This window comes from Bemisia tabaci, chromosome 3 (assembly GCF_918797505.1).
Source record: "Bemisia tabaci chromosome 3, PGI_BMITA_v3".
NCBI lineage: Eukaryota > Metazoa > Arthropoda > Insecta > Hemiptera > Aleyrodidae > Bemisia > Bemisia tabaci.
The window spans coordinates 58,786,468-58,809,363 of NC_092795.1; the positions used below are offsets into that span (position 1 = coordinate 58,786,468).

The 22,896-nt window shown below is 39.3% G+C and overlaps 1 protein-coding gene across 10 annotated transcripts in view; it reads right to left on the reverse strand.

Annotated features, from left to right (window-relative positions):
• Window positions 1–22,896, reverse strand: part of LOC109030772 (facilitated trehalose transporter Tret1) — a 44,998-nt gene that overhangs the window by 21,743 nt on the left and 359 nt on the right. For 2 of the 10 annotated variants that reach the window (XM_072298902.1, XM_072298901.1), the window contains exons 2-6: window positions 21,398–21,658; window positions 19,930–20,065; window positions 12,647–12,832; window positions 10,361–10,596; window positions 7,081–8,566 (exon numbers count right to left, since the gene is read on the reverse strand). In XM_072298902.1, coding sequence (XP_072155003.1) covers window positions 7,751–8,566; window positions 10,361–10,596; window positions 12,647–12,832; window positions 19,930–20,065; window positions 21,398–21,487 — 1,464 coding nt within the window. In that variant the 5' untranslated portion in view covers window positions 21,488–21,658 and the 3' untranslated portion in view covers window positions 7,081–7,750. Of the gene's footprint in view, window positions 1–7,080; window positions 8,567–10,360; window positions 10,597–12,646; window positions 12,833–19,929; window positions 20,066–21,397; window positions 21,776–22,534; window positions 22,895–22,896 lie in introns of those variants that run through there. The other 8 variants (XM_072298896.1, XM_072298900.1, XM_072298898.1 and 5 more) reach the window with 7 other exon arrangements.

A 22,896-nucleotide genomic window follows, 5' to 3' on the forward strand; every position in this document is an offset into this window, starting at 1 on the left:
TTTACTTTGCCTTCTTATTTCTCATTTTAAAATTGCACTGAAGAGAATGTACCATTAAAATAGCACGGTCACTCAAATAAAAAAGGTTGAAAACAGTCCACCTCTTTTGCAGAGTGGCAACTAGTATGAATACGTGATTGTTTCACGTTTCTACATTGCCTTCAGATATGTTAAGGACCTCATTCATGTTCTAGAGATTTACTCAGAAGTTCATTATTGTTCCTTGGTTGTGACTCATTGTTTGAAGTGGAAGTCTGTCGCTCAAGTCTTATTCAAAAATCAAATGTTCATACGAATCCCAACAACAGCGCAAATGGTATTCTTAGTAAGTGAAGGCGTTTTTTTCTCGAGGAGAGGAAGGAGTTGCTGATGTGATTGTTCCTGTCATCGCTGTTGAGTTATACTGCCGTAAAACACTCGTTTATGTCCCAATGAATAACTTGGGAGCGGTTTAAGTAATCTCTGAGATAAAAAATAAAGTAAAATTTGCTATTTATCCGATACTTCACACAGTAGGTTTAAACTTTAAAGAGGTTTCTCGCAAAACTATATTTTTGAAGAACAATTCAAGCCTTTGACTCGGTCAGACTATTTTTTAACTGAGTGGCCCTGTACAACGATTTGACCAGAAATGTTAAGAATTTTGGAGTCTGAAATCAAATTACGATTATTTTGAGCACTCGAACACTGACACTGCCCAATTAGCCGCGTGGTAATTTACGGGGAGCCAATAATTGCACGAATTTATTCATACAACCTTCCAAAAAATGGCCTGCGTTTCGGGCTGCCGATTCGACCGTCGAACCGGGGTTAAAATGGATGCTTTTGATGACCTAAATATCTGAGAACAATTTTAAGATGAGTATAGGAACAATATCCGAGTTACAAGGGGAGGAGGCTGGGCACATGGGCTAGAGCCCCATCAAATTTTTTGTTCCCCAAAAAACACGAATCACATTGCTGAAATTCGTACCCTGTTGTCTGGGTTAATGATTAGCCTTCAATTGGCCGGGTATGCAAAATGACTGCCGTGACGCACGAATAGTGGTATCAAAATTTCGCAATAAAATCACGCAGTGGGTTGAAGGCGCTCTTTTGTATATGAAGGCGTATTGCACTAGGTTGTTCGTAAATACGGACCCTCGGTATTTGTCCATGAAATATCACAAATACCACGATTTTTAGTTCCTCAGCATTAGTACTAGCGTCTGTTATCTAGTGGGATGATGACGAAAATATAATTTATTTTGAACTATAGAGACTATTTTGATAAGATTTTCAAGACTATTTTGTTAGACATATCGACGGTGTAAGTCGGCAATCACATAACTCGGTTTGCGACGTCGCAGACGTCTTGTCATAGTTTATTTTTTGAACGGCAAACTACTCAACGGCAATTCTTTAAAATTGCCGTGATTTTTCTTCTCTGGCGAAGAAAATTCTGCAAAAACTTCAAGGAATAATGTCAACTTGTTCTCCTCTAAAAAAATAACATAGAGGCGGAGATTTTCAGACACCGCAAACGAGGGTTATAGGACATTTGGACTGCATTTTGCAATTTGGAACTATAAATTCTGGCTTGCCTGGAAAAACACTTACGTGCGTAGGGAAACTAATCGCACATACGTTGCTTTTAAACCGGGCTAGAATTTATAGTTCCAAATTGCAAAATGTAGTCCATTTCATCATCGATTTTTTGTCCGCGCACCTGTTTTTTCCAGTAATTTACGTCCACGCGTTTTTTCGGCACGGGAGTTTTGGTCCATGTGCCAGTTGAGACCTAAACATAATTGGCCCACATGTAAATACAAACGACAATTACTCACGACGTTTTTGGATGAAAATGTATAATGTCTTGGAAGAATGAGGATTTGCTTGTTTTTTTGTTTTGTCTGTTTGGTCCAACCGAGAATAATATATAGTTGAAAGTTTTGGTAAAAATGGGGGGGGGGGGGCGTCAATTCCACGAGACAAAATTCACTAAAACTCTCTAATTACCTTTCAAGAAATTCCCACCTTGTTATACCTGAACCGGATAAACCTCTATATTTGCCTCAGCTAAAGGCTCTTAGATTTTTCCAGTGTACGATGAGTATCTTGATTTATTTTGCGAGGAAATATCTGTACTTTTAAAGGATGCCTGTCATTCTTAATACGTTCAATTTCGTATTTCTGTGCAACACATCTGTTGTGAAATAGTTGCTTCAGGCGCCGCCGCACGGCGGGCGGGCGGCCAGCGCGAAACGCGCATTGGCGCCTACAAACCTAAGTGGATACTTCAAGCATTGTGCAGTGCGTGAAGTATCCACTTAGGTTTGTAGGCGCCAGTGAGCCTCTCGCGCTGGCAGCACGCCGTTCCGCTCTGTTAGGCTTTAATATTTATAATCATCGCATAGTCAGCGTTTTTTAACTCACGATTTTGAAATGTTTGCACACCCTGCATTGATTTTCTCATTCAAATTGATGGGAAAAAAATATGTATCAATTTATCAAAGGAGAATAATAATATAATGTGTGTTTTTTAAATATTGGTGCTTCCGAGTCAAATTTAATGATTTCCAAAGCACTTCAATTTCTTTTTTCACATTTTGTGCTTTTATTGTGCTGCAGTGAGAGGTGTACGCGCAACCAAACGCTCAAAATTTGACGTATTTTACTCTAAAAGATCGTTGTACAAATGGGTTAAAACTAAAGATTGCTTCTTCTTGGTCATTTCCCCTCTTTTATTAATTTTTGCAGTTTCTTTCGGCACAACTGCAGCTCATTGAGATTAATGTCGCTTGGAAAAGGTTTTACAAATATTTATCACGTTTTAAAAATATAAATGTTTTCAAAATGAAGTAATAATTTCGTAAAGAAAAAATTAAAAAAATAAAAAAAAGTACCTATACATACATAAGGTATATTGTACATCGAATATTTTAAGGATAGAAATAAAACCAATTATTCTCCAATGGGAATTTAAAAAGGTGATTCAAAAGGAGAAAGTAATAACATTTCATTTAGAAAATCAGCAACCACAACAACACTTCCTTCACTCTCAATTCCTCATTTCCATATTGTCAATATAATTTTACATACCGACTAAAATAAAACGCTTGGACCGAGTCACTGATGCTTATTTTACGTGTGGGCGTAAACTACTGGACAAAAAAGGTGCGCGGACAAAAAATCGTGGACGAAATGTCCTGAAACCCAAACGAGTTATGTAATTGCCGACTTACACCGTCGATATACTAAATCTGTGGATGGTGAGGGCAGGGAGACATTTGCATAAATGTTTGCCCTTGAAACGTGAGAAAAAGAGGCAAGAAAAACTTTATCAATGTTAGAAGTTTGATTGAAATGTAATAAAACATATTTTTTAATAACATGATCCTAAAAATTCTCCGTCCGAGAGTTCAACGAGCAAAAAAGTGTAGTAAACATGCTTGCGACGGTTGTTTGAAAGCAATAATACGAATTAAGGAAAACTAAAGAAGAAACACTTACTTCATTTATGTCAATGCCCTACCCAGAATTTTATGTGAGGAACTTTAGAACGGCTTCCTTTATATACTTCGGCATTGAGTCGTGTTTTATAAACCAGGTCCGCTGGTGCTCCAATTCGATAACTCTGAAGCAATCATTGACGTATAGACATTTTTTCTTCAAGTTTTTGGCCCTGTCTCACCTGATCTGGACGTAGGGTGTGGGTTCATGCATACATATGGCTGGACTTCTTTTTGACTCCTCTCCGAAAATAGAAATAATTTTGGATACGCCCTCTGAAATTTTTCCTTGAAGTGTCCATAAAACGTCTCTACGGCATTCGTCGTTCATAAGTCAGGGAAAATAGGGCCACAGCTCACATGATAGAAGAGCAACATTGTGATGCGTTTAAATAATTAAATAATTTTTCAGAAAATTGACTTTGTTACAATTAAACTCAGTATTGGGCGGAGTAATAAATTCATCGGTGCTATGCTGCCGTGCCAAGAAAAACGCCGATAAACCTTCAGGCGTTGCCACATTTCCTTTTATAATACACGAATTTCCTAGTAAATGTATGAATATTTGTCTTCCAATGTTTCAGATAATATTTTTCGCAATAGAGAATTTGCAGGTGTCTGACATTCGATGAATTTCGTGTTTACGTGGAAACTATTGAGTGAACAGAACACGATGATGATACCTTTGGTTTATAAATTGAACAATTATTGGAGAATATATGACGAAATGATCTATTCTACTAAAGTACGTGTGTTAAAATGGGAAATGCCGCCAGGTGACGTCACTAGGCAGAAGCATTGCATTTTCTCACTTTTAAATCTACTTTTCTATTTCCCTTATCAGAAAAAAATTATAAAAAATACTGTGAAATCAGCTCCTAAAGCACTTTCAGATGAAGCAATAAAAAATTTGCATGCAAATTCTCCATTTAACCTAAGGCTTCTGACAATTTCAAAGAAAAATATTCATAACTTTTCTCAAAAATAAACCATATATCGAAGGAAATTTGGCAACTCTCGGATGTTCTTCCTTAGCACGGCAGTGTGTGCGACACTAAAATTAAGTTAAGGTATAAGCGAAACAAGCGAAGCATCCTCATTTCGTATCTTATACAACAAACACTGAGCGAATTTTATTACAACACCTGGATGCAACTATTCGAACTCTACGGATGTCCGTGTTGCATGCGCACGAAATTGAAGGCGTTTTGACTCTCCAGGAACTCACCACTACACCCGCGGCATGGGAGCGGGTTGTACAGCATACAGGATCCAAAATCCTACCGTGTTATAGGCATGGTGCCTTGTCGTAGGGTTCACGCCAAGTAAGTTTACGTACTGTTAGACTACATCAGATGATCCGCCATCTTGCTTCTTGCATTTACTTCACATGTAAAACTGACGTCAGACAATCTTCTGTCGCAATCTAAAAATGCGTAAACTTATTTGGCGAGGACTCTCATGTGCACGCATGGAGCAAACGTATGGTCGGTCCTCAAAAATGACTTCAAAACTTTGCTGCCACAAAACCAGTCAAATTGCCACCACATTCCTCGCTCGGATGATGATAAATAATCTTAGGTCTTAAAAGCTAAATGTCAAATTGTTCCTCCCTTTCAAAATCTGTATATTTTTTTATTGTCTCCATGTATTGGAAGCGTGGCTGCTGCCGGATGATTGATGGGAGAAAAACTGTAGAAACGCAAGGATATAATTAAATATTCAGAGGTGGAAGTTTTCCTTATTGATTTTGATAATGAGAATTGTTTGAGACAGAAGTAAAAAGATAGAAGCAAGATGAAAAATAACCTTTTAGGCCTCATGTGGGCTTTTTTCATTGGAACACGTATGCATGTATTTTTTGTTGGCCCAATCGCGAGTTTTCCTCAGTGAATATTTTTTGTATCGTTTCAGCGAACCGCCGCTTGACGCATGAAGGTATAGAAAATCGAGGTAAATTGCACTCTATGGCATTCAAGGACATTGAATTCTAGCAGAGAACCTTTAACTGTTGGCGTGGAAAATTCCGTGCATCTAGCGCACATACTTCTCCTCGGAGTTCTAAACTCACTTAGCACATGTCAGCATCGTGAATGACACACCTCCCATTTTAAGCGTATAAAACATTTTCATCTATGGGGTCATCCACCCATCCGGGGTAACTGTAAAATACGCAGCACTCTAGTCCTAGATTGCATTGCGATTTGTTACGATTGAGTAAGGGGGAATCATGCACACCTACGAAACCATTTACGTCAATAATGTGGGGGCCGTCAGTTTTTGAAAACTAACGCCCTATCCACTGGGACTATCTAGCATTTGCAACAAAACAATAAATAGGCCCAATGAATTTTTTCCCCTACTATTTTAAAATATTACTAGGTACTTTCACAACTACTTTTATGTTTTTCTCACGTGTGGAGTATGAGATGATTTCGAATTTCCCGAGGAAACATCAGCTATTACTTTGAAGCTATCATTGAAGATATGCGATTTTTTACATGAAACTCTTCATAATGAAAATGTGTTTATGTCCAATCCATGAATCTCACAAAAGATTGACCCGCCTTTGACTATGAAAAAAAAACTAAATCAGGATTTTAATGATGGGAAATTTTTTATTTGAAGTGTAAATTGGAATATTATAGATTTTGTGGCAACACATTTAGTTTTCCAATTTTATTTTTTTAAAACAAAAGTACATCTCATAGAAAATGTACCACACATAAGTACAATCCAGAGAGTACAATGTACATGTACTAAAAAAAGTGGTCAAGATTATCACAAAGAAAACCAGGATTCTTCAACGCGCCGCGCTGTCGCATCGTCGCGTCGTGGTTAATCAAGCCGGCAAACATTTGAAAATTGCTTGAGCACTCTACACTTGACTGCAAAATTACTTTATCCCTAAAAAAAGCTTTCTAAGCCAGGCAGGCAATTCACTTATCCATAAATTATCAGCACTTGAAATTCCCGATATCGGGGACCGATCCGCGTATCGTTCGACAGTGAATTTTATAAACCACTTCTACTCTGATTCTCCTGCTACCTTTAATCCAAAGTTAAGCACTTGATTTAACTCATGCAAAATTCTGTTTTTGAGAGACATTTGGATTACATTATACAGCCAGGAACCACTATTTCTGGCTCACTTTAAAAACAACATGTATGCCATTGATTTCTCCATGATACTTGCTTATGTGGAAGAGCCAGAGATAGTGATTCCTTATTGCAAAATGTAATCCGTTTAGGTACATGCAAGCAAATGATTTTACGGCATTAGGTGAGAACGGCAAGACCTAAAAATGTATGGAAAAGTCCAAAAACCTAGCGCAAGGTTAACTTATGAGCTAGGTTTTGAAACGAAGGCAAAGGTACCATATGCGCTCACGCGCCAACATCTAACCATAATGATAGTAGTTTTTTCCTCCATATAAAGCTAGATTAACTACATAGCTGAAGCAACAGCTTTTTCCTTATTTACTCTATACAGGACTTACCTCTACAAAACACCGGGAGTGAATCATTTTTATCATTGTTACCACAGGATTTAAAAATTGGAAGTGGAATAACGAGAAAAACAAAGAAATTATCATATATTATTTATTTATCACCGATCTTAGTAGAGTAGACGATGAGCCTTGTTAAATTTCGCAGTTTATTGATAGGCGACAAGATTCGTGAACAACGGAATACAAATCATCAAATACATAACTAGACTGCTCCACGGTGTATGATTTCTGACCAAAAATATTTTCCTCAAAATTAATGGCTAAATAGCGATTTGCATTACCTCCGCACTTCCTTCGTGTCAAATATAAGCAACTTGCTCGGCCAATCAGCTTCGTGTCCGGTCTACTTCTCCTAAAATTTTCCTGGTAGTTAACGCCACAGTAGTAGACAAATCAAAATATTTTCAACCGAATTCATGACGGGCAGACTTAAAAACTAATCTTGCGGGTTGTTCGCTCAGATCTATAAGTTTGAATCTCCTAGTTAAAATGGACCGAGTGTATCCGAAAGGAACCATCCCACATTACGTTAAAAAAGAGAAAAAGAGGTTTGAAGTTTTATTCCTGCGTAAGACTCAATTTAGAAAATAAACTTTAGCCCCCCTTTTCACACCTGATTTTTTCGATTTCGAGTTTTTGGCAGAAGAAAATATATACGACTGGTGCAATTTGACATCCTTAACTCAATTTTTCCGAAAATGTGGGTCGCTTCTTTTCTCATAAACTCGGTCCAAATGACTTATCACCTCATGTTATCGTTTCAACCTTTCCACTCAGCGACATCTCGTTTTCTCTCTTTTTCTGTGTCGGTAGGAACCCTTGCTCGATCTCGTACAAAGTCTTACCCTGAGTCTCGGGCAGGACGAACATCCCAAAAAAGATCCCCGTGAACGCGAACCCAGCAAACATCAACAACATGCCCCATATCTGAAGGGTCTCCATACAGAAAGCGTAGAGCTTCAGAGTGACGAACATGCACGCAGAACCGACCAAAAAGGCAGCCCCGTTCATGACCCCCCGAACATGCAGCGGAAACATCTCACCGGGCATCAGCCACGGGAGACTCAGCAGCCCCGTGGAGCAGGACACGACGGAGACCACAGTGAAAAGCACGGGAACCCAATCGAACGGCTTAACCGAAACGTCGTGATATAGATACTCGTAGACTCCCATAACAAAGAGGGATAAACACATGAAGAAGCTCGAGAAAATCGTGGCGAACCTCCGCGACAAGGACGCCGTGAAGTATAGGCCAACGGTCATGTTCGTTATGAATCTTGCCACAGACGTGAATATAGAGACGGCTAAAGGGTCGTAGGATGTGCCCAGAGTCTCGACGAACTCAACCGTGTAGAATAAAACATCGTAGATCCCGGCTCCGCAGTGGATGATGTGGAACAGCGACAGGATGAGGAAGGGTTTCCAGACTGTCGGCTCGAGAAATGCTCGGATGTGGAATTTCTCGGTCCTCTGCTGCGAAGACAACCCGAGAGACTCCAGTTCTTGCAGGATGTTCGTGTGGGACCGACCCAACCGCAAGTAACTCTCCGTCGAGGCCTCAACCTAAGGGTAGGAAAATGTCGCATCAGTGGGTCGATTGTTGAATCATTGTCGAATGACCTTGATCGATATATAGGTCCAGTTACACGATCAAATTGAGCCATCAAATTGGGCCTCTGATTGGTCGCAGCCTCACCTCAGGTCTTTTTCCACCAATCAGAGCTTCAGTCTAATGGCTCAATTTGATCGTGTAACTGGACCTTATAGCATTGTGAATATAGGGTGTTATCGATCAGCCATTCGACAACGATTCAAAAATCGACCCGCAGGAGAAGAACAGTTTTTTTTTGTATTAAGGAAATTCTGCGTTGGTAGTTGCTATCTTAAAGTATAAAATTAGAGTTGAATGATGAGATGACCATTTTAGAAATGGACGCATTTCTATCAAACAGAGCTATGTGGGGGTGGGAAAGATGGGGTCTGCTTGTTAGTGCTCGGGCCATAAGAATGAATGGGAAGTATAAAGCGACAATGACGAAGCCCACCTCGTAGTACCTCGCGGCTCCTCGTAGTAGGCATTAACTCATGAGCCCTGTTCACAACGGTCTAGACACATGCCTATGGCTCATGGGTGCCGCATTCAGTTGGCTCACAATTTCTTTTGCTGAAGTGGAAAAGTGGGATTTTATATTCTGTCGGACGGAACTATGTGCAAAGTGTATGAGCCATGGGCATGTGTCTAGAGCGATGTGAACAGGGCTCATGAGTTAATGCCCACCACGAGGAGCCGCCACGACGGCTCCGTCACTGGCGCTTTATATTTCCCATTCACTCTTCTCTATCTTTCCCACCTCCACATAGTTCTGTTTAATAGGAATACGTCCATATATAACATGCATAACATGCATCGATGGCCACGGTGCGAAACCACTCATCTCCATTGCGGTGTTTCAAAAAGTCCTCTCTTGTTTCATTTTGTCGAAGAGAAACAAGCCAATTTTATAGCGTGAAATTTATACCGAATAAAGCATTCTGCAACAAGAGAAGAAAAATCAAGGATTTTTCAAGAAGCTACGCACTTTGTCCAGTTTTCCGAAGGAAAAATAATAAATCATTACAGGAAGTCTGCAACCTCGCAAACGGAGATACATGGTTTCGCGCTTTAGCCATCGATATAATTCACAATCCATGGTGTTTTTCATTCCATTTTTTCTATCAATTTTACTATTTTCTATCAATTTTATTATTTTCTATCAATTTTATCCATTTTACGAGTATAAGTGCCTAATACGGCAATGACTGAAATAACAGCATCGGCCTATCGTGTGCTATTCTCGAGCAAAATCATCTTCGATGTAGTAAGGTTGCCAGTAAATGCGGTTGGTGATAACCGTCAAAAGTTGGCAATAGCCCCCTTCCATCCTCAAAAACCAAAAGGAAGCGCCGCAATTTTTGCGTTCTAAGGTCTCCATGAAAGACGAGGGGCGTCATGTCCATAATCTCTCTATCAAGGTACTCCAGCAAAGCATATGCACCTCTCGACGTGACAATAGGTTAAATCAAGTTGAAATTTTAGTATTTTCAATTTGCTTCTATACTGCCGTGCTAAGGAAGAACGTCGTATGAACATTCGAGAGTTGCCTCGGATTTCCTCGGATAAAACATGTATTTTGGCGAAATTTGTGAATGTTTTTCTTTAAAATTTTCAGATATCTTTGATTAAATTGCGAACAAAATAATCTGAAAAATTGGAAGAAAAATATTTAAAATTTCCCCTAATAAATTCGTATTATATCAGAGGAAATTTGGCAACGCCTGGAGGTTCATGCGGCGTTTTTCCTTGGCACGAGAGAATACCTGATTGGTTTTATAAAGCCACGCCGGAGACTCAGGAGTGACGCACTGAACGACGAAAATAGCGAAACAGCCGAGGCTGAAGATGGCTGACGCTACATTCCATGGTAGGAAACCACCAATGACGTAGGTGATGGTGACACCGCCCGAATACATAGCCGCCATCAGCGAAAAGAGGAGGCTTCGCTGTCGCTTTGTGCTGATTTCTGCCAAGTAAATCACTGCAATCGGCTCCATACCTGCGTCAGAGAGAGTTACAGGTTTGATTATAAGTATATCTGCTCAGAATTTTTTGGAGATTAATAAGCGTTGCAGATGATCAAGCGGTTTTTTCACTTTGCGTTCCTTTTTTTTTGCATGGCAATCTCAACCAATAGGATTGCTCCATATTTCCATTGTCTACAGCTTTGTCTATCAAATTCAAAAATCAGAACCGCTGTTTTTAATATTCGGTGGAATACTTGCGGAGGCATCAAGGCACCTCTTCGATCGCGAAATGAGGAAAAAATAATGAGTGCACAGAGATCACGCTATGATAATTTCTTAGTATTTGCAATCGACCTTTCGGATTGAAAATTGAAAAAAAGGTGATCGAGAAAAAAAAGTACTAAAATTTTCCACTTGTGGCATATAGCAAGAAAAAAAAGAAAAAAAAATAGCTTGCCTACTCGCAACGCCCGTCAAAAATTCCTTGCAAATCTTTTATTTCTCCGAAATTGTTTAACTCCCGCAGTAAAAAACATCGCTAAAACTGAAAAAAAGGTTATCGGGTTAGTACTCGACGGTTATTTTTCTTCAAATGTTTTTGGATTCAGTTTATTCGTTTAACGTCGTTTCATTTTTTTTAAATTTTTGCTGAGATTCCCGCGTAGCACGTTTTCTCTCTGCGCTCGGTCCATTTTCCTTTAGGCCGCTGTAAGCTAAACAGATCAGCTATGGAGAAAATAGATTAGGCATCGGAGACATAACGTTCTGTACCGATGACGTGTTAAAAAAGCACATCATGTGAATCACATTTTGCAAAAAGGAACCTGCGCGATTATAGTGTTTCCAAAATCATGCAACTTCTTCTTTCCTTTTAAAAAATACTCAATATATGTATTATATATGTAAAATTTACACAATTATTTTACTTTAAAATAATTTTTTTTTGGTGGGAAGCAAAAAATATTTACAAAAAAAAATGATTTGCTATTCTGAGAGATTTTCTAGATAATTATGCAGAATCAACATTTTTACAACATGTAATCGAGCTGGTTCCTTTTCGCTGAATGCGATCCATGTATTCTCTACCTCACATGACGTCGGAATAATGCTTTAATGAGCGATGCTTACATCGCTCATTAAAGCGCACTTAAGTACACACACAAAGTACACATTCGCAAAATTTTGCTGGAACCTTTTCAATTCAAAGCTACGTAAGTAAAAATATCGGTCCCGCCGTTGCATAATTTTTTCAGAATAATAATGTGAAAAAAGTACGTAACAAATTAGAGGACCTGTATTTTTTTGTTTTTCATTCTATCAAATATCTGAGTAACTTTCAAAGTAGTCGAAAACTCAACTCTGTATCTAACGGGAAAATAACGCATCAATTGATTTTATGACGTCACATGAGGAATTTACCACCTTGTATCCTTTCAACCTCGTTTATTCCTTTAGTACTTCTTGGTCCCACGTAATCGTAACTAGGGTATGACCGCGACTGTGCTCGTTTTGTCACCGTTGCTTGAATTTTGCACTATCAAAGTGCGATATCAAATACGGAAATGTCTCTCGGGCCTTACAATATATGAAAAAAAATAAATTGAAAGACATTTTTTTAACTACAAACTCCTTGGGTACTTCTCTACGATTCGAAACGATATGTTGATGGCGAAACGGCAAAAATTCGTGTCTCGGTTGCGGTGTTTCAAAATCTCCGCTTCTATTTCATTCTTTAAAAGCAGATCGAATTAACATCATGGCTGGAACTTTTCACAAGATATTCTATGTAGAGGAGAAAAATCACCGAAGTTTTGAAAAATGGCGATTACTAGTTTTCCATGTGGAAAATAAAGCACAAAAGGAGGTCTGCGTCGCGTCAAACCGAGATATGCATTTCTTCAGTTTCGCCATCAATGTGCTTCCCAAATATTGAATTAGTTTCCTTTTATAAAAACTTTCGGGAGAATATACTATTGGAAGTCATTGATTGCTCCAGAAACCAAATGTTATAGGGACTCATTTTAATATTATTTTGAGAAATGACAAAGAAACAAGACATCTCTGTGGAGATAGGTCACTCACCAACTGCAAACGCACAGATGCATCTCCCTATGTAGATTTGGTAAACCTCTTTCGCGCTGGCAATGACACCAAAACCTAGCCCTATGATGATATAAAAACCTTGAAGTCCTTTCTTTCGCCCAAATGCATCAACTAGAGGACCGGCAAGTATAGCTGAGACTGGTGTTAGTAAAATACCGAGGCTGGCTGAAACAAAGTGTTTTGATGCATTATCTGTAGTTACGCACCAAAATTCATGCCAAAATATACATAAAATATATTTTGAATCACGAGGTGTTACTCGGGCTAAATTTTAAAATCAGCAACTACTGTTTTTGGCTCATCCGTAAAAGCACCTATCTACATTGGGCGAGTAAAAGCACATTCGTTGTCCCTAAAATGAGCCAGGAGTTGAAGTGTCTTATCGTGAAATTCAGCCCAATTATGCGAAATAGTGGCCAAACCCTGGTCATCGCGGGACAATGCAATGGATGATCTCATCAGAATTTTCGTCGGTTTATTTCATTGCTGATATTCTGGAAAAAACCGCCAGCTTTATGGAACGGTACTATTTTCAGCTCTTGGTATAGATTTTGGCATACAAAAAATACAAGAGTGCTAACGTGCAGCTTGCGATTCTGAGAATTTGAAGACTCATCATGTTTTTCAACATTCACGGCTTTCCACCGGCGAAAATTACTCAGAGAATCTGCATCTATAATTGAGCAGCGCACCTGCTATTGGTGGATGGAAACGAGCCGAGCCTCTCTTTTTTTATGCCTGGGCTAGCAATCTCCGTGAAATAATCAATCCGCCTGAAAGTTCTAGCATGATATTACACGTCCGTCGGTCTAAAATTTTTTGCGAATTCGATTTGTCAAAAAGTTGACGTGTCCAGCTTGACTTTCACGCATATCTCAAAAATAAACAAGCAGTATTCCAACGCCCAAGCGTTGAAGGGCGCTTCTTTGCCAAAGCATATTACCAGGGACGAGTTCTATAGGACGCCGTTCTGTTGTGAGCGGGTGATTGCAGCGCATTCTCGCGTAGGATCCTAGTCAACTCAGAGGATCCTTCCCCCCGAACCTCGACTCATCCATCGCCCGCTCCAAAAGTGAGGTTAAGCCGGAGATTGAAAAATAACACATAAGGCGGCTGAATTCTTGAAAAATAAGTATATTTTTGGCGTTTTTCGACCCCTTTCGTCAAGGAAGAGCCCGTCGCATGTAATAGTAGACGAAAAATTCGATTTTTCGCAGTTATACGCGATCCTACGGATTTTAATGAAGTCCAACAACTGATAACAGCAGTGAGTTGCGAGGATCCTACGCGCGATAGCAGCACTAGTACCTGCTCACGAATTTTTACATTGACTCTTACGGGAGTCCAGGGTCCTATAGAACTGGTCCCTGATATTACTACCAACTTTTGTATCCGAAGGCTGACGAAGATGGAATTTGAAGTGGGATTCTTTAACCGCAAAACCCTTCAAAACTACAGATCGACCGCGAAGATCTGAAACTTTCCACAAGCACTTTGTGACGAATGTAAGTTGGTGGTGAATGGAAACATAAAGGATCCACTGTAAATCAGACGACGGGAAAGAGCGGCGGAACCTCTAAAGCTGGTGCGTCAACGCGATCTAGCGGACAGCGGCGTCGCGACGCCGCGAGGTAGGGCGCGCAGGTCGCGGGGGAGCGGGGCCGCGTGAAGAGGAGTTCAGCCAGGGGGAGGGGAAGCGCGGGTCGCGGGGAAGAGAGGGACCGGCCGGCCGGCGGTGACATCGGCCATGGATGAAAATATAGGCAGCGCTAATGTCTCCGCTAACTGGAGTTGGGGGTCCTTATTCATTCTCATGGTCCATGACATAACCTTAAACCTTCCGCTCAATGCCGCAAACAGCTGACGTGTCGATGCTGCGCCAATAAAATGAACCAATCACAAAGTAGCACAGTAATACGTCACTAAAATGAAGAGATCACGTGACTGTTCGTAATATTTTCAAATCGATCTGAAAGTACTGCCTCGGATATAAGTATTTAAAGCATAAGGAGGCCCTAAAATACTTTAACCAGGTAATACGTTCGTGCGAGATTGTTATGCTTAAAAGCAAAACATTTCACGAAAACTTTTACGAATACCAGATGCAGAAAAAAAATCAAATTTTCCCGGGTGTACCAGAATGGCGTCATTACCCATAAGGCAAAAGGGCATGTAGTATAGTACATGTTACATCGGGGGAGTCGAACGGTTGGAAAGGGCGCATCTGGTACCCAGAAGCGCCCAAAATGCACTTGGGCCGAATTTTGTCGGAGGCAGGGCCCGATTACTGCACAGGCTGGCGAGGCTGGGGCACGAGTTTCTTGGGGGCGCCAAATTTTGAATTTTATCGAGACTATGAAGGGAGAAAAAAAGAAAATCCTCGTCATCAGGAGCGGAAAAAATGTGTGGAATAGGTAAGTCTAAGCTCCCCGCGCCCCTTCTCTGGACCCGGAAGCAAAAAGAATAGGAGCAGGAAGGGGGGGGGGGGCACAAAAAATCGTTACCCCAGGGCGCCAGATTTCGGAATCGGGCCCTGGTCGGGGGCAAAGTACATGCGTGTATTGGGATCAGTCGCGACTGCATTTAAGTCTCCTTTCGGGCTTCTGATTGACTGGTTGCGCAGTTTCAGCTCATTGACGGACACGTTGCATTTTCGTGTAAAAGTGCCAACTAAATTCGGCCACTGCGACAGGCGGGTGTCAAAACTAAATTGCGAAAGGTAATTAAATGACCTGAGAACCAACGCAACGTGTTGAGCAAATTATCAGGAATCAGATAAGCCCATGAAAACGAAAATCGGATTACCCGTTGGACGGCAGTCAACGTTCCATCATAGTTTTATGGAATTATATAGTAATGTTTCACGATATTCACCACTGCTTGCTTCAATGTTGAAGCAGGTCAATGAAATGACTCTCGTTACATTGTACTTTGCTCTGCTGACTGGATCTAAAATAGAAAACTTCATTTTGTCAAAACAGCTTAAATTCTGCAAGCAACTATTGTTTACAAGTCCTACAAGTTTACCATCCCTCTTGTGCCCGCAAGCACCCCGGGCTCCTGAACGCTAATCCGGTCCTGTCAGTCAACGAGTAATCTAAGCCAGAATTTTGTCTCACATGAGGGTTATAGGACATTTCGTCAACGATTTTTTGTCCGCGCACCTGTGTTTTCCAGTAATTTACATCCACGCGGTTTTTCGGCACGGGAGTTTTGGTCCACGAGCCAGTTGAGACCCAAAGTTAATTGGTCTACATGTAAATACAAACGACAATTGCTCACGACGTTTTTGGATGACAATGTATAGTGTCTTGGAAGAATAAGGGTTCGCTTGTTTTTTTGTTTTGTCTGTTTGGTCCACGGAGAATAATATATAGTTGAGAGTTTTGGCAAAAATGGGAGAGCGTCAATTCCATGAGACAAAATTCAATTAAACTCTCTACACCTCTTTAGTGTAACAGGACTTAATTATCTTTCAAGAAATTCCCACCTTGTTATACCTGAACCGGATTAACCTCTGTATTTGCCTCAGCTAAAGGCTCTTAGATTTTTCCTGTGTACGATAAGTATCTTGATTTATTTTGCGAGGAAAGATCTGTACTTTTAAAGGATGCGTGTTATTCTTAATACGTTCAATTTCGTATAATACTGTGCAACACCTCTGTTGTGGAATAGTTGCCTCAGGCGCAGCCGCACGGCGCGGCGGGCGGGCGGCCAGCGCAAAACGCGCATTGGCGCCTACAAACCTAAGTGGATACTTCAAGCATTGTGCAAGTCGTGAAGTATCCACTTAGGTTTGTAGGCGCCAGTGAGCCTCTCGCGCTGGCAGCACGCCGCACTATGGTCCACAGACTGGATTTAACGGAACTTTATTCGAAAATGCACTGCACCGTTATAAAAGGTGTTGGATCTTATGTTTTTTGGGTCGCTGATTTCATTTTACATCTTAGTTTAACAAAATATTAACATCCTGACCGAGAAACTTAACCTCAAATGTGATTTCTGGCGCTTTTAAGACTGAAGATTTTTTCCACCCTATTTTGACATGTATAAAAATAATAACAAAAGTGTCTCTCTGTCGAGATCAGACTATTCTCATTTATTTTTAGGCGGTAAATCCGAATATGACCTCCGTTTTGGTCCATCACCCTTAAAATTTCCGGTAAAGCCGATTTTACCCGGAAAAAATGGACATTTTTGGTGTTTTTGCGACTGTTGACCTCTGCAACATGTAGGTAAAATTTTTTTCAGGTACTAAATAGTACTAGTTCGATGTATTTTGATCTACTGAGTCCGAAAATGACCTTTGTTTTTTCTTATCACCTCTCTTTTTTCCGAAAAAGCGACTTTTTCCCGGGAAAATGAGCAATTTTGACGTATTTTTGTCATAATTGCAATTCATGTTGATAAATTATACTGGACCCGTGGTAAAGCGATTCTGTCATGTATATTAAGCTGCTAAATCCGAATATGACATAGGTTTTGGTTTATCACCCTCCAGTTCTCCGATGATGCCGATTTTTCCGCGCCTTTTGAGTAAAACCTTTCCCGGACTCTTGTGCTAAAAATACGGTTTAAATTGATTTCGATGTTTGATATATCGATTCTTATGTATTTTGACTTGCTAAACCCAAATATGACCTTAGATTTTTCCTATCACCCCTCATTATCCCGGAAAATTCAATTTTCCTCGGAGAACGAGCTTTTTCGGTATTTTTGCGCCAATTTTCCTATTCTATGGAGCTGTAGCGATTTTCCAAGTTCCTCTTTAGGTCTTCTCTGACGTCTTAAGAAACATTTAACCGGAGTTCGACCTCAAATTGCCTCTTACAACCCCCCGTTTTCCTCAGAATACGGAAAATCGTCGCAAAAATACCAAAAAAGCTCGTTTTCCGAGGAAAATTGAATTTTCCGGGATAATGAGGGGTGATAGGAAAAATCTAAGGTCATATTCGGGTTTAGCAAGTCAAAATACATAAGAATCGATGTATGAAACATGGAAATCAATTTTAAACCGTATTTTTAACACACTTAGAGTCCGGGAAAGGTTTTACCCAAAAGGCGCGGAAAAATCGGCATTATCGGAGAACTGGAGGGTGATTAACCAAAACCTATGTCATATTCGGATTTAGCAGCTTAATATACATGACAGAATCTCTTTATCACGGGTCCAGTATAATTTATCAACATGAATTGCAATTATGACAAAAATACGTCAAAATTGCTCATTTTCCCGGGAAAAAGTTGCTTTTTCGGAAAAGTGAGAGGTGATAAGAAAAAACAAAGGTCATTTTCGGACTCAGTAGATCAAAATACATCGGAATACTTTTATTTTGTACCTAGAAAAAATTTAACAGTCGCAAAAACGCCAAAAATGCATGGAATATTCCACATTTTGATGTACGGAGGTGCACTCCGAAAAAAATTAATTTCGACCGTTAGGCGCAAAAAGGCGCAATTTAAATTGGCATCATTTTAAAGTCAAGGATATGTTGAACAAGATTTTTCAATCCGCAAAGCATTAACTAGAATTAAAAAAAAGTTAGAGCTTCCTAAAAATTACGAATTTCACTGATTTCTAGCATTTTTTGGCGTATGTTTGGAGCGTTCAAAAGCATACAAATTTCGGTTCAAAATTAATGAAACGGGGTGAAAAGGAAGTCACTTGCTATCAGGTGGATCCATGTTGCCCAAAAATTTACATAGATGAGGCGTAACTCGGTAAAATAAACACCCTGTAACGCACCACCGAATGCAGCTCACAATCAGCTAATGAAGACCTACCGCGCGCTCTGTTGTTAGGGTCCGTCACAATCTTATAAATCATTATTAGTCGATGAAAACTTAGGTGACGATCCATGAGAGTATGTATGATAAAACTGTAGTGCCAAACTTTAATTTTTTCCACCCTCAAAATTTGACTAAAGTTCCGTTAAATAGGGTCTGTGGACCATAGTGCGCCGTTCCGCTCTGTTAGGCCCTAATATTTATAATCATCGCATAGTCAGCGTTTTTTAACTCATGATTTTGAAATGTTTGCACACCCTGCATTGATTATTCTCATTTAAATTGATGGGAAAAATATGTATCGATTTATCAAAGGAGAATAATAATATAATGTGTGTTTTTTAAATATTGGTGGTTCCGTGTCAAATTTAATGATTTCCAAAGCACTTTAATTTTTTCTTTTACATTTTGTGCTTTTATTGTGTTTACTGCGTTTTAAAAATATAAATGTTTTCAAAATGAAGTAATAATTTCGTAAAGAAAAAATAAAAAAAATAAAAAAAGTACCTATACATATATAAGGTATATTGTACATCGAATATTTTAAGGATAGAAATAAAACCAAATATTCACCAATGACAATTTAAAAAGATTATTCAAAAGGAGAAAGTAATAACATTTCATTTAGAAAATGAGCAACCATAACAACACCTCTTTCTCTCTCAATTCCTCATTTCCATATTTTCAATATAATTATACATACCGACTAAAATATAACGCTTTGACCAAGTCACTGTTGCTTATTTTACGTGTGGGCGTAAACTACTGGACAAAAAAGGTGCGCGGACCAAAAATCGTTGACAAAATGTCCTGAGACCCACAAGAGGAATGACATTTTCTTTTTGGAGCCCGTGGTTGAGCGCGGGTTGGTTAAGGAATCAACTAGACTGGTAAAGCGTAGAGTATCATGTGAAATGGAAGGCGTTCTTAGACGAAATCCTGTTTTTAAAGTTCTTCCCAAATAATACCCTCATTATTCATCATCACGGAGAATTCACGTTATATTTACTCACGTTGGTTTTTCCCTCAAAAATGCTCTACCATAATTAGATTGTAAGGGGTGTACGATGACATGCTAACCAGGTATAATTTAAACCTAAATATATAAAAATCAAGACAAACCATGTAAGAAATTTAAACTATAGTCCCTTCAATTTCGTAACTTAAGCCTCCGAGCGTTGGATGTAAACATGAGTGGTCAGTTTGCGGTTTGTTTGGAGCGTCTACACAGTTTAGTGTTTCGATTGGAGATTTGAAGGAGTCTACGCCAGTTGAAGAATCCCCTTTGGAGAAGCATCGGAAAAATACGATTTCGGCTTGAAGCGCACTCTAGTTCACATGATACATCACGCTTTGCCTGGAAGTATTTTTAGTTGCCTAGTCGAATAAAAGCAATACAGGACCAGCAGGAATTCACTTCGTTTTTCATAGGTGATTTTTTAAATAAAGAATTTGATCATTTTTTTCAAACGTACCAATCCAAGTCTCTTCATCCGCACTGATTTGAATTGGACTGTCTTTTTGTTTCAGCTGAGGTAACATTACTGCCGACTGGGCCTCCGTAACTCCAGTAAAAACAAAAACCGCCATAGCGCCACTTGCAGCAAACATCTTAAAACAGTGAAATGTCGAGAATTAGCATTATTTTATTGAAACAGAGGCAATAAACAGGAGCAAGATAAGCTTTACGGTCATTCACTTCCGAAGCCACTATCATGAGGTGACTATTATTCCATTGATTTTAATTTTTTGGAATACTTGAATAGTCTTTAAAAATATTGCTGATGTTACTAAAGATTTGAAAACATATTTATAAATAATATTTAATTATTTAGTGTAGGTCTAATTTATTTTCTTCCATCACTTGCCAGAACATCTACAGGGCTATTCAAAAGTTACGCACCACTGGTCATAAGGGGGGTGGCCATGCATTTGAAATTTTTGAGTTGTACCCCTCCTCCTTCCCCTGAGGGGATCAAAAACTAGAAAGTTCCTAAAAATTCCCTCTCAATATGAAGAAAAACGTTACGAACGACAAATCGATATCTGAATTAAAACTAAAGTTATGGTCTGTGGTGCGTAACTTTTGAATAACCCTGTATAAAAAGCTTCCTCTTGATTTTTCCTAGTCGAAGATCGTCCACGACGCACCGTGAATCGAGTCAACTAGGGAGGGCGGACATGAAATTTTTTACTAAAACTACAAATTTTAATGTTAATTTCGTCACATTTTAAATTTCAAGGGGTGCTCGTAGAAAATTTTTTCACGAGGATACCAATGGAACCAACTTTGGAACCTCAAAGTTTTGTATAAACGGAGTTATAAGCGTTTAAAGGTTCCAAATTTCGTTCGACCTCTTCCATTGTCTCGATCTACTAAGCGGCGTCCGGTGGATTCAGATTGAAAAAGCAAGGACAGATCGCTACATAAGTTATTATATGTGATCGGAATTTTCGAGGGATCGGAAATTCAATCGAGTTCTAATTGAAATTGGTAATCTGAAGGATCTCAATAAGAGAGGAACAGAGGGAGAGGGTCTCAAAAACTATATTCGAAAAGCATATCACTCATGAGTATGATCATACTCATATCACTCATACATTCGCTCCGAATAAAATCATTAATCATGATTTTATTTACATCTACTGCTTATTTTACCATCACATGTATAGGTAATAATCTCGGGTTATGTTGTAACATTATGCCCCCCACTGACAAGAAAATTAATTAAACACTTAAGATTCTAGAAATAGTAGGTATTCCATCGATAGTTCAAATATTTTTACCCGACCTAATTCTGGAATTGACTGACTAACCACTAAAATCCCTCTACTGTAAATTTTTTCACCCCGGACGTAGGTCCATGTTTAATTTTCAAGCATTATACAAATTAAATTGAAGCCAAAAAATGAGATTTTAACATTATGATAATTGACTCATACTGTTCGAAGCCAGCAGCGCCAGGATAGCTCCTCTTTTCCGTCATTCCCGATCTTGACACAAACTTCTTCGTCTCCAATCATTAGTTTCATTGTGATAACTATGATGATATTACAGCCGTGTGAAATTGACTTTTACGGGTCTCAAGGTGGAAACTGCATGGCACAATCGCGATCCTTTCGAGTTGGTTACCAGAACTTCTCAATATTTGATGGTGCGGTATTTAGTATTCTCTCACGGCAAACTCGCAGTTAGAATCCTCGCTTTTTCGAGGTTACAAATGGCATAAACTTTAACAGTCCGATCGAAGAAGTCACATTGTCATTATTCGATAATTTTATCGATATGAAGGACCACTTGGAGAAATCGTCGCTCCTCTGACGTAAAGGCGTATCAATTTCAGTGGCGTGGCGTGCTTTGCGATCTGTCGATATTTCCCCATTTGAAGTTGTGGTAAATAATCAATCATTAAGGTGTCCGCAGCAAACACCCTATTTATTGATACTTTTCCATAGGTTTAAACGGCAGGTCAATCGATATATCGCAAAACAAGCCATGCCACTGATCAATTTCTACGTGAGCCCTGACCTCCGTATGACTCCATACTCCCTGGGGCTAACGTTGAAGTAGAGATACGCCCTTACGTCAGATGAGCGCCGAAATGGCAAGTATCGAAAGCTATATAAGGTATGAAACCACACATCTTAATAGCGGTGTTTCATAATCTCTGCTCTTGTTTAATTTTTTCGGGGAGAAACAAGTCAATTATATAGCCACAGATTTTCATAATGTGTCACAAAGGGGGGGGGGGGTGCCATTTGAAAAGTTCGATTTTCCCCCGCTGGGAGGGGGAGAGGGTCCCTTGGAGGGCCCAATAAATGAGCCTCTTTAAAAAATCAGCCCCTTGTCACAATGAGCAATGGTCCAAATCAGAAATTTTTGTCTCTTTTTGTTCAAAAGTTACAGACACTTTTCAGTTACTTTTGGCCCACCCTGTATAATATCTGCTATTGTGGCGAAAAAAAACCTCACCAAATTAAAGCCCATTTAAATAAAGTTTATAGCAGAAAATGAGCATTGTACCGGGTCCATCCTAAGCAGATAGGAAAAAAGGGGAGAAAGGTTTTAAAGATACATACTTAAATGGAGATTAAAAAAATATCCTAATATATTTAAATGCAAAACTGAGAAAGGAAAGCTTTTAGCCTGTACATATGGATGGAGAGTGTCTTGCTGCGACTACATTGGCGAACTATTTTAACTGCAGCTAATTTGAACAGTGAGTTTATTGAAATCATATATTCTTTATGCGATCCTTTTTGGCACCAGTATTTGTCAAATCTTAATATAATATCGTGTGACCTTGCAGAGTTATCTAAATAAAAAGAAATCATGTAAGTTTTTTAATCTAAGCTCTGTTAGATGGACATAAATGCATGAACATATGCCAAGGTAATTTCTTCGATCGGGATGCTGTCACTGAAACTGTTATGCCACATCT